At 45.3% G+C, this 12,856-nt stretch overlaps 1 protein-coding gene across 1 annotated transcript in view; it reads right to left on the bottom strand.

The window, feature by feature from the left end:
• Positions 1-12,856, bottom strand: part of pot1 (protection of telomeres 1 homolog) — a 38,600-nt gene that overhangs the window by 7,248 nt on the left and 18,496 nt on the right. Inside the window, exon 9 of the mRNA XM_036518461.1 lies at positions 12,319-12,474. Within this exon, the coding sequence (XP_036374354.1) occupies positions 12,319-12,474 (156 nt within the window). The remainder of the gene's footprint in view (positions 1-12,318; positions 12,475-12,856) is intronic.

Here is a 12,856-nt window from a genome sequence, read left to right as displayed (position 1 = left end):
CGACAGATTGAATTTTCGCCTCCTTTTATTAATATTCAGAAAACACCATTTGTAATACAGATAAATGACTGCTGCTGCAAAAAATATGATCAGCATATTTATGTGTTTGGTCAAAAGAAAATGATGAAATTAAAGATTTCTGTCTTTGGGAAAAAAATAAGACTTTCAATATGATTGTATCATTGAATTATTGTGTTATTAAAACTTGATATTCAAATGCTTACTCAGTGAATGCTTTACAGGGGAGACAGTCCAACTATCTGCCAGCAGAGGGCGGTGTGGTATCAAGGCAAAACCATGCCACGGCCATGCAGTGAAATATAACGCAATTACAACTGCAGGAGGAAACGATTAACCAAAGCCGAGACTCCCACTCAAATATGAGACTGCGCTATAGCCTGCTGAAGACACCACCCTTGTGATTTTGTCATGAATAGCCTGGGGGCCAGTAAAAAAAAAGATTTTACCTTTCATATTCCATTAAAGTGTTTCGCATCTGAAAGAAGCTTGTGTAGTTGGCCATCTCGCTCATCAGGGTGTCTACTGCTTGCAGCTGCAGTGTGGGAAGCAGTACCATTCACCCAAGCTGCTCTTATATAACACACACAACATATATATAACACAACATCTGCATGTAAAATGTTTGCATGATCATGCACACAGCTAACATGCAGCTTGTTGGTGAAAGGCTATGCACTGTAGTGAATAGCTTTCTGTGCACATTTTTAATTCTGTGCACATTTTTAGAGCTGATCTGTGGGGTTTAAATGTGGAACGAGTGAGCGCAGAATAAGCTGAGTGGAAATACAGGATTCAAACTGAATACCGGTGTGAATGCCACGCACACAAAAGAGCGTGCATGCGGGGCAAATGAGAGATTGGAATGCAGCATGAACGCTGTGCAAACACAAGATCTGAACACAGCAGGACTGCAGTGTGCATGAGGCACAAAGATGGAATGCTTTCAATGTGAATGAGAGATCTGAGGACAATTGGAAAGGAGGTACGCGTGTGGAGCTGGTATTTGAATGCACCTCAAATAGTGATTTTCAATGACAACATAGAAATGATGTGAAAAATACTGCTGGTGTGAGTGCATTCTTACAGACTGAGCATCATGTGAATGGATGTTAGAATGTGGTGAAAGCAAATTAGCCATATGAATGTTATGTGAGTGGACACTTGAATGTATTATGAATGCAATGAGTGGAGATTAGAATGTAGTACGAATGCCATGCGAGAAGAGATTAGAATGTGGTATGAATGCCATGTGAAGGGAGGCTAGAATGTGGTATGAATGACATGTGAGTGGAGATTAGAATGTGGTATGAATGACATGTGAGTGGAGATTAGAATGTGGTATGAATGCCACGCGAGTGGAGACCCAGTGTGCTCTGATTTTCTGCATCATTACTCCTGCTGCAGAGGGGCCCCATCCTTAACTGCTGACTCCACCGTCTGACATTTCGACAAACGCAAGGAGCCCGACCTGCAGAACAGGGGCATCCCGCTGCGACGTGACAGCCGCACCTGGGTCCCCTCCCCGCCGCCCCGCGGAGCGGGAGGCTTTCCGCGCGCCTGAGCACCCCTGGATCTGAGCTGTCGGAGACCGATTCACAGCCCGGCCTCCAGACTCTCCCCGGCTCTCAGCAACCACGGGACAGAGGAGCGACACGCGCTAGTGTCGCGGCAACACGTCTCTCCCGCCTGTCACCGCCACGCCCGGCGTTCGCTCCTCCGCCTGTCACCACCACGCCTGATGTTCTCTCGTCCGCCTGTCATTTAAACACCCAGCCGCACGATGCCCACCTGCGGCTCTGCCTTCCCTCTGACCGCAAGAACCGTAAACACGTCTCCGCGCTCTGCAAGGAACTTTACAACTGAGCAGTACCAACAGTAAAAAAAAAATAAGCTTAACCAAGTGAAACAGCAAACAGAACAATCCAATTTAAAACATTCAGCCATTAACAGGATTTAGAGTAGATGTGGGCGGGCCTAGTGCGAGGGCTCTCTCCGCTTTTGTTATTACCGTTATTCATTCCCACAGCTGTTGTTCTCACACAGAATGATTTGCATAGCTTGCACTGTACCTTTTTTATCCATTTACGCAGCTGGACAAGCAGTGTGGCGGCCCGGGGCGAGAGTGCAATGGCAGTGACCCCGCTTGGGGACCGAACCCGCCGCCTTTTCTGCTACGAGTCAATTTCGTAACCGCCGCGCCACGCTGCTGCCTAAATGAACATGCTGTTCGGCCCCGGCCAGATTCTCCTCCACTTCATTAGATGCGCATAAAGGCTTTACAGGGGGAACATAAGGGCCAGGCGAGGGATTCGGAGGCTGGGTGTGTGGCGAGACCTTGGGAAAAAATCTACCGCATCCTGCCGCAGCAGGCATCTCCTACCGTTGCCGTGTAATACCTCAGAACCCTGAGCCTCACCCCCTCCTCCACAAAATAAATGGAGCTCCTCCTCCAGCAGCCAGGCTGGTGTGCAGGCTCCAACCCCTAAAGGCCTCCCCTTTTCACACCTCACTCACGAATTCAGAGCTGGGTTTTCTTTTCACAGCTTTCAATCTCTGATTCAGCGCTCGACAACGCTGTAGAAAATCCACTCCCGAGTATCTAATGGGGGATAAACACGGAATCCATTCTTCATGACACAGTATTTAAGATGCAGAACTCGGTGGCTGCCCCCCGTTTTAAAAGATCCTATCACTTACTGGTCTTGTTTAATTGATTGTGAATTGATCCTCGGCTCTGAGAGCTGTGAGAGGCAACGTCGCTTGGAGCCCATCCAAAAACCCAGCTCTCTCTCGACGCTGTGCCTTGTATATGACCAGAGGTGCTAAATCCTCCCACCCCCATAACCTCTTCAAGCCCCTGGCAAGTCCCTGCTGCAAAATCACAGCCCGCTCCTGCCAGCCTCTATATTACTGTGGCCTCACTGCGAATTCCATTAACTGAGATGCGCGAGTTGGTCTTCGCTCCTTTGGTCCCCATTACCTGGGCTGGTAACCAGAAGGCAGCAGGTTCAAACCCCAGGAGGGGCGTCTGCCACTGGACTCGCGAGCGAAGTGCTTGACCCGAATTGTTTCAGTAAATATCACGCCGCGTGAGGGGATAATACGTCAGTTATGTGGGTCGCCCTGGAAAACCGTGTCTGCTGAGCAAATAGATGAAGCGCTGGAAAGCGAAGCAAATGAGGAGGAGCTGCCGTTTTCTAGGTGAGGAGTTCTGCTGAGGGGAACACACCGCTACCCAGAGTGATTGGCAGGCGCACAGCAGTACTGCACCGAATTAACGGCCCACGGTGGTCTCGACAAAGAAAGAATATTCCAGCAGACATCTGTTTTACGGAAAAAACAGCCATTTTTAAGTGGGGAGGGGAGAAAGCAAAGCGAAAGAGTGCACAATTAGGAAAGGAGAAGAAAATGAAGGAACCTGGGAGAGGAATTACGCAGTGACTGACAGCAACCCAGAGCAGGATTAAACTCCACAGTTACAGCAAAGCCTTTTTATTTGCTGTCATTTATTATGGCCCTTCAGAAGGCTCTCTGAGCTTAAACACTCAAGCCCATTCGGTCTTGGCAAAACCTGGCTCCAGTTTGCATATAGAGGTAGGGGTTATATGATCGATGCAGAACTCAGCTGAAACAACCGAATCAAATGATTTTTGAGCAATCCAAATTGGTGAGGAAGCCTACAGTTTTTAAGAAGAAATAAACCTCTCTTCACCTTCTTTTGTTGAAACAAAATTGAAACAAAGTGCACTGGTTTAAAGAATTCCACAAATATTTTTTATGCAGTGTACAAACAAAGATAAAATCCTTCAGGTCTGACACAAATATAGTTTCACTGATACTATGTCCTTAGTACTGTTGGGTCCCCTGATGTACAATTTGTATTGCATCGCTTTATCAGAAATGTGAGCTTGACAGTGTAAAAGTTGGCTGAAATACAAATGTGCATTTATTGTTAGGATTTGTGCTGTTCAATTATTACTAGTTCTGGTAATCAAATTCTGTATTGCTAGGTACAATTACTAAGTATTATTTGACAGCATTGGCAAACACAAGTTTAATGACAAGAATGAGCTGGTCAGCTCAACTAGGATCCACATTTTGCCAATTGTCTAGACTAACATAGCACTGTGTCAGGCCTGATCTTGAACACTCTACAGGTCTCTGATTCTACAATGAATCATGGTAGACTGTTCCATGCATTAATCATTTTTTGTGTGCTAAAGGAGCCCCTAGTGTCCTGTACTGTAAATGTACCTTTAGCTAACTTCTAGCTCAGCTTGAAATATGTATTCCACTTTTTGAAACGTTTTAAAAAAAAAATTAAAAACATTGTAAAAACCTCAGCCACATCCTCCTTGTGTTTCCTTTTGATGAGACAAGTCAGATGTTTGAAACCAGTCTTGTTACACTTCTCAACATTATTGAGAGCTTCTAAATCCTTATTATAGTGCAATGCTCAGAACTGGGCTAAGTACTCCAATTATGGTATAGCAAAAGCATATAACATTGATATAACCTTAATAATAATCCTTTCATTTGTATTCAACACATTTTGCTATTTATCCCAGCATGGAAATTCCCTTTTGGACTGCTCTGTGAAAATGTCTAAATCAAGGCGGATTTGGGACAATTACTGCTCTCAAGGCCAGTATTTTCCACGTTCACAAGCTTCCACGGAACCATGTTTCTGCTCTGACCGCTGCCAGCCTGACCAGATCAGTCCTTTAGTAATTTATCTCTGGGTGTCAGACATGTTTTTCTACAATTTCCTCAAGTTAATCAATGTTTCAGCTGCTGATTCCAGGGATAAATGCATGTGGTGAGAAGTCATAAATCAGCAAACTTAAAAATTTGAATTATAAGATTCCAGCATCTGTTATTTGAAACCTTACAATTTCTGTTAATCACAGGCAAGTTTGTTTGGCAAGTGCACCTACAGTTATAACATCATGGTCAGTTTTTTCTTGTTTAGCTCATTTGAAAGTGGGCACCTCGTAAAATTAAAAGCATAAAAGTATTACGTTCTCTGAAGTCTCTTAGGTTATAGGTGTGAACACATTTCATATTTGCAATTTAGAAATAAAACAGTATGTGACAAGATAAAGCCAATCAAAGCAATTGTTTTTAACTACAGGAAGACTTTCTTGAAGCATTAGAGGGGAAAATACTACCTTGCTACAAACTAGCTTGCTAACATAACAGGTGGAAAGGCTTACAGTTGACTAGCTGCAGCTAATTATACAGTTTAAACACTGCTCATAGGCTATGCACTGTCTGATTCACTATAAAATAACTAAACAAATAAGCACACTGTACTCATTTAAATCCATTACTGCTGCATTTCCAGTGTTTAAGAAAATCAGTAAACCAGACAAATGATGTATGGTGCACATTTCAGGTTCCTGCAGTGAGGGTGTGTATTCTGTAACAAATACAGAATGAAATGGTCCTGGTGCATCAGCGACAATCATTTGTGGAAATGAATTAACATTAAGGAAATTCTGTCGTGTTGCTTTGATGGCCAACATTTTAATTGCTTCATTTTCATCCTGATTTGAGTTGTGAATTGTGGTATAATATAATCTATTTCTATCATTCATGGCATTCATTTACAAATACACACTCATACAAACACAAACACAAACACACACACACACACACACGTACATACCTGCACACACACAGAAACACAGATGCGCATACGTACAGACACACAAACAAGCATATGTGAGTACATACAAGCATATGTGTGCACATAAAAATGCATAGACACACACATGCGATCACACACAGAAACACACACTGATGCACACATGTCCAGACACAAACAAGCATATGTGAGTACATACAAACACACACACACACACACACACACACACACACACACACACACACACACACACACACACACACACACACACACACACACACAAACACACACACTCACACAGGACGCGCCACTGTAGCTCCCACCCCACCAGAAAGGAGAGATTACAGCGAGGTGACGACGGCCCCGTGTCTTTCCTTGCATGAATAATTGACTGGAGCGCGGATGGGCAGGAAAGCGGCCGCTGCAGCGCAGAGGTCAGCCAATGCCCTGCTGCCCTCACTCCTCAACACATCGCATTCACCCTGAATACCGAGCGGGGGAGGGAGGCCGTAATCCCGGCTGGAAACGGCCATCACTTCTTCGCCGTCTCCTTACGGTGTGCGACGCTGCGCTCCCCGTGTGAACGGATACAGCTCCGCGGCGGGGCACGGCAAGGGACAGAAGATGAATGGAATTTAATCGATGCGAACTGCGATTAGATAACCGGCGACGGGGCTGGGCCGCGATACTTACACAGCCATTAAAAGACGAAGATACATCAGAGAGCAATTAATAAGGGCGCCTCCGCACATATCTGTACAAAGCGCCATTTCCAGGATGGGGGCTAATCACCGAATCCGGTGACTACTTCGCTCTGCTGTTCGCCCCGAGATCCGCACTTTATCTAACGAACCGATGCTTAAGTCTGATGAAATGTCGCCGGGGGTCGAACCACTGACCGCTCAAATAAACGGCTTGCCAAACCGCGTGAAATATGTCACATCTCACAGCTCCAGGGATACAACTGCCTACTCTGGCCTGGCTCAGGCTTTCACCTCCCTTTACATTTATCCCCAAACAGAATGACAAATGGGCAAATAAATTATGCATGGTGTTGATAAAATCTATATGTAAAGGTAATATACCTGCACTTATCTTCAGAGTGCTATTAGTACCTAGTAAAAAAAAAATCATAGGAAAACGGAACCTAATATTGACTTGTGGAGATGTGCCATGAGAAAAGTATTAACTTGGAATTGCAGGGCCTCAGCCATCTGACAGAGTGACAGTACAGGGATCAAACTGAAAATGAATCCCGACGGGCTCCCAGTCATGCTGCAGGGGGACTGAAGGCATGCGAGCCGGAGACACAGGATTTGCTGTAAATCTGAGTAAACAGGCATGGCAAATCTCTAAAGCAGGCTGTGACTAATTAGGGAAATTTCAAAATGAGGTCTGCGCCACAGAAGTAGAGCCAAATGATCTGCAGATATGATCTTGGTCTTGGGGGTAATTAATACACACATTTAGATAAGGTACACATGTACCAATGACAAATTATACATCTCAGGACCCTGCATGCCGGGGCCCAAAAGGAGAGCAGGTGGGAAAAGTGGGCCCAACATCTGCACCTTCAGCACAAACTGGAGTACGACTGGGTGGAGACAAGCTTAGTGAGAGAGAGGAGGAGGAGGAGGAGGAGGAGGAGGAGGAAAGGGGCAGAGAAATGGAAAGAGGGAAGGGGGGAAAGTGGGTGGAGAAAAACTAGGGAGAAAAGAAGAGAGAGAGGGAATCTGGGCTGTCAGACCAAGACAGAGAGAGATGAGGAAAGATGGAGTGAGAGAGAGGGAGATGGAGAGTAGAGAGGGAGAGAGGGAATGATGGAGAATGAGAGATGAGAAAAAGGCTCCGAATCAGCTGAGTCAGGGAAGAGCTGCAACTGGGACACAAGCACGTACACACACACACACACACACACACACACACACACACACACACACACACACACACACACACATTCACGTGCACCCAAATGAACACAGCAGAATATAGAATAATTAATTGCAGTACTATGCATACATTATTTATTTGTAAGATGCTTTTATCCTGTGCGACTTTCATGAACTTTATCCTTTATGCATTATTTTCATAAGACCTATTTCTCCATAAATAATTTATTTAATAATACTTTATCACTGTCATGCAATTACTGGAACTACAACACTCCAAACGCATAATTTTGCCACAGAACTTCTGCTGATAAAGGCCAACTGCTGCCTACAGGTGAGTTCTATTACTGTTGCAACACCTCAGCTGCCTCTGAATGCGAACATGGAACACGGAAGCATGGAGCATGGAACGTTTTCACTCACCTATATGGAATGCAACAAATGCAACAATTGGGGCAGAACTGTTTTAATGGAGTCAGTGAAATGCAGTGCTGAGGAGATGCATGTTGGCCTCTGTGGAATGCATCGGTGAGGAGGGACTTGGTCTGGCTAGTCCATCGGATCTCCTGATTATAAATACGGACCTACTCCGAATCTCACAAGACTGTATGAGAGAAAGGCTCTGGGGCGGAATGATGAAACACTGTGTGTGTGTGTGTGTGTGTGTGTGTGTGTGTGTGTGTGTGTGTGTGTCTTCACTTGTGTATGTTTATGTGCATGTGTGTGTACATGCACACTTGCGTATATTTGCGCGTATCTGAGTACGCGTGCATTAACAGTAACAGCATTACAGACACCTTGCAGTGAGGACCCCTCGCGGCTACAGCCGCCGGAGCCGTGACAGCCTGTGACAGATCGATTCCCACTCCTTTTTCCCCTCCACATTAATCCGGCCTCCTCTCTCTTCATTCCTTATCCTAATGGTCTGCTTCATCCACTGTCTTTTATTCTGCCTCCCAGCACCGCACTGCTGACCCCATCAATTTCACACTAAATAATTGGAGATATAAGCATAAGAAACTGATACTGTGAAATATTTCTTTTCAGGGCCCCTCTTCCGTGAAAAAGAAAAAAAAAAAAAAACTTTAAAGGAGTGAATCGATTGATGGATTTAAAACTGCCCCATGTGAGTAAAATCCCTTTTTCATTGAAGAGGGTGAAAAATGAAGTCACATAAAATCAAAAGCGTGAGATATTTCTAAGGTTAACATAAGCATACAAAAAAAATATTAAATCAATAACAATCAATGTGTGTGAAATACATAGTGAAATAATAGCAAAATCACATTATATCTTAACATCTTTCCTGCTGAGAAGAGTGCCAAAGTAAATGGTGTACCCCAAGCCACACAGTTTTGGCCCAACATTTGTAAGTGATAGTATATTACTTACTGGCTTATTAGACCACTCCATCCAGGGAAATTTTCATAGCTTACATTTTACACACTACTCACAAGCTGTACAACTGGGTGTGGACATGTTTAAGCACTCTGGACTAAGTACCTCTCTCAAGAGTACAACCGCAGGGCCCTGAGATTTGACCCATTTCTGTTAACATCTATGCCACTGTGCTTCTAAAGTGTGCTTACTCCTTAATGCCTGTAAACCACACTAGATATTGTAGCCCTTGTGTAAATAAATCAAATAAATAAATGATTACAATAACAGTGGCAATTTCAGCCAACACCTTGTTTCCCTGGGAGGCTGAGCTGTATCGGCTGATGGATGGGCACTTTTGAGGTAAAGCTGAGGGGATGATAGGAAGGCCTCACGGAGAGGTCTCTGGGCCCGCCCCCTGCCTCACGCTGGTGACAGCAGTGAGCAAATGAGTGACCGGCAGTGGAGGGCCGTGTCACGTCCTGTCGCGGTGCTGATGGGTAATGTGAGGAGAGACAGGGAGACACCGTGGCCGCATGATGGATGAAACTGTGATGAACCGTCCATCAGACACTGTCAAACTGCTGAGGTAAACACTCGCTCTCCCACACACACACACGGACTCTTTGTAAATGTGTGTGCAGCCCTAGACTTAAGTTAAAGTGATTCTCTGGCATACAGGAGAAGAAAGGAGAGATTGGATCCGGGCTGAGAAATCCTGGTTAGAGAGTGACAGAAATGTTTTAGGTCTTTTCTTCTTTGTCTCACATACAGAAACTGCATAACAAACTGCAAATTCAATTAATGAAGGAGGAAAAAGTCTCATCCAAAAAGCGAGAATCTCAATCACATGGTCACCAGAATTCATTTACCATAAGCAAAGCCACTGTTTAAACACAGTGAATCTGCACCATGTCACTGTTTAAACACAGTGAATCTGCACCATGCCACTGTTTAAACACAGTGAATCTGCACCATGCCACTGTTTAGAAACAGTGAATCTACTCTGGCATCAAAACGAATATCACACGTCTCAAAGACCCCTGGAACTGAACTCCACTCCACACAAGTCAGTGGCATTGAATTTGGTTCATCTGACGCCTGGGTATACATGAATCAAACTCACCTCATGCAAGGGAGCACCTGTTTCTGCTGTAGCCCTCCAATGAGAACGGAGGGGGTGTGGTGTAGCTGTTAGATTGTAAGATTAAAATCAGAAAGCTGCAGGTTCAAATTCAGGGCTGGCTACAGCCTTTATGACAGAGGTGCTTAAAGTTACTTTTGTAAACGTCCAGTTCTACTTAAAGAGACAGGAAATATGTCAGCTGTAAAAGCCGCCCTGGGTTGAGGATGATTTGTAATACACTGGAATGCAAAAGGACCAGGCAGAGTTAAGGGCAAAGCCATGAGCTTTACCTCTGTTTGTCATCCATTTATTTGTTGGGCTTGGAATAAAACCAACTTCACTTTCATATAAAAGTGCCTCCCTGATTTCCAGTCTCATATCCCATCAGCCCTCAGAGCAGGAGGTATCTAGCAGGGAGCATCACATTTTATGACATTTTTATCACACCGCGTCCCTTAAAGCATCCCTAAAAGCAACTCTATTAAAAACACTTACTGAAACAAGCCACGAGAAAACAAAAAAAAAAAAATCTTTTATTTTTGGCTAGATTTATGAGTCAGATTCCTTGAAGAGGAGGAGAAATGTGCTGGTGTAAGACATTCGATAAACAAGATGTCATGCCTGTCATTTGTTGGAGAGGCAGGATTCTCAGAATGCCTGATAAACGTGAAGAGTAGGAGTGGGAGACTCGGCCTCGCAGAGGCCAGGAGACGGGAAACACCAAAACACAGTCTAATGCAAGATATAATTCATCATTTAGAAAACTGTCACGCGCGTCTTGCGGGCGAAGAAATCACCGTCAATTCTGCTCTCCGCTAGAAAACGAGACGCCGCTCGGCGAGGGGAGAGGAGGGGACGGGCGGCGGTGCTTCAGTCCGTGTGACACGGCTGTCAAAAGTCGAACGCTCGTGCCGGTGACACAGGCGACAGAACGGCAGCGGGAAATTAATGCAAGGTTAATGTGGCATCACAATATATCAGCAACGGGCTAAGCTGATAAATAAGCGCTTGTGGAAAAAGCTGTACAGCACGGAATTCATCTCCACTACAATGTATGAAAGCATAATTCAATATGTCCACACATGTGTAAGAGTGAGAGAGAGCGAGAAGAGGAGGGAGGGAGTGAGTGAGAGAGAGAGAGAGAGAGAGAGAGAGAGAGAGAGAGAGAGAGAGAGAGAGAGAGGAGGAGGGACAAAGGGAGTGAGCAGGAGACTGGGGGGGAGGGAGAGACACAGAGAGAGAGAGAGAGAGAGAGAGGAAGACAGGAAAGGAGGCAGACAGTGTAGGTTTTTTTCTTCCAAAGGCAACAATGCAAAACCGAGCTTTTTAAAAATTCTCAGCTATTACTGTCAGTGGGGAAAAATGAGATGGGAGACCTGCCTGGGGCACTGTATAAAAGCAGTTGCCGTGAGTACTTGCGTTTTCAAGGAGAATACACCGGCAACGATTAAAAACGGTAGAAAAGGTCAGAACCGTGTTCTTTATTTGAGGCAAGACACACAGTCAATAGCCAGGAGGGAAAACCAAGCTGGTGTTAAAAACAAGGGGGGGGGGTGTAAATCAGCACTGGGCTCACAGAGGAGCAGGGGAACAGGCCTAAAAACCAGAGCGATAATGAGGATTACAGCACTAATCACCTCACACACTGCCACCCCCCACACGCCCAGGGACAGGTCCCACACAAAGACAGCAGAACCCCCTTGAAGATCGAGGGGGGGCAGTCCTGGTGCTTCACTAGTGGAAGCCAGTCATTTTGGCAGCATGACAACAAGCCATCAAACATACAGACTCTGTGACATGGGGAAAGTGAGGCATGAGGGAGTTACAATTCCAGTGTATCAACCAAGTAGATTAACACTTAAATACTCAAACAGGCAGCAGATGACACACTGAAAATCCATAAAACATGGGATGGACTTCCTTTGAGGAGAAAAACATGGAACAATAAGCGATACCTAAACAATAAGCATGGCAGCCTAAATCCTCTGGGAGATATGCCCTGAGCAATGAGGCGAATTTTGAAATGTGGAGCTCATCTTTGACTTCCTCTCTGAGCATCCGAAAGGTTCGAGTTTCCCCATTCCCGTCATTTTAGGCAGCATGACCTCAAACCTTCAGAGATGCAGACGGTGTGAAATTCAATAACACCTTATCAGCATGCGCATTCCCTCAGTACTGGAAGAAAACTTTTATGCGCTGATAAAAACTCTGCATGCTACTGCCACCTCACAAGAAACCTGTCTGTGACCTCTCACCTTTAACCCCTCAGCCACCTCCACATGGTTGTCGTACACCAGCACACTGGCGACGAGGTTTTCCCTGCCCCGGACGACGGTGGTGTTGCCTTCCAGGGTTACCGAGTCGACAACCAAGTTCAGCAACGGGTGGGCACACCTGGTACCATCCCAGACCTGGAGAAGAAACAGCACCACCTTCACATCCACATCCTCATCTAACCATGTAACACCAAGATATGGCCTCCCCACACAACCAGGTCATGTGACTCAGCTAAAGCCTGGATGAATATGTTTGAGGACACAGAAGCTCAGAAGAAGACAGACACAGAGACAGAGAGAGAGAGACAGAGAGGGAGAGAGAGAGACAGACAGAGAGAGAGTGAGAAGGACTGCAGGATCGCCTACAGACACAAATAATCTTTACTCAGCCTAAATGTCAGGTTCATCGCTACGTGAGATTGTTAAAGGGCGCCAAGTCTCTCGATCTCCTGCTCCTGTGATGCGTCATCACTTGTAATTAGGCACTTCCACATCATACAAGCTTGTGCGCGGTTCA

The sequence above is a fragment of the Megalops cyprinoides genome, chromosome 23, assembly GCF_013368585.1.
Source record: "Megalops cyprinoides isolate fMegCyp1 chromosome 23, fMegCyp1.pri, whole genome shotgun sequence".
NCBI classification, from domain to species: Eukaryota; Metazoa; Chordata; class Actinopteri; order Elopiformes; family Megalopidae; genus Megalops; species Megalops cyprinoides.
Note: the sequence above shows the minus strand (reverse complement) of the source record. Positions and strands in the feature narration are given on the sequence as shown.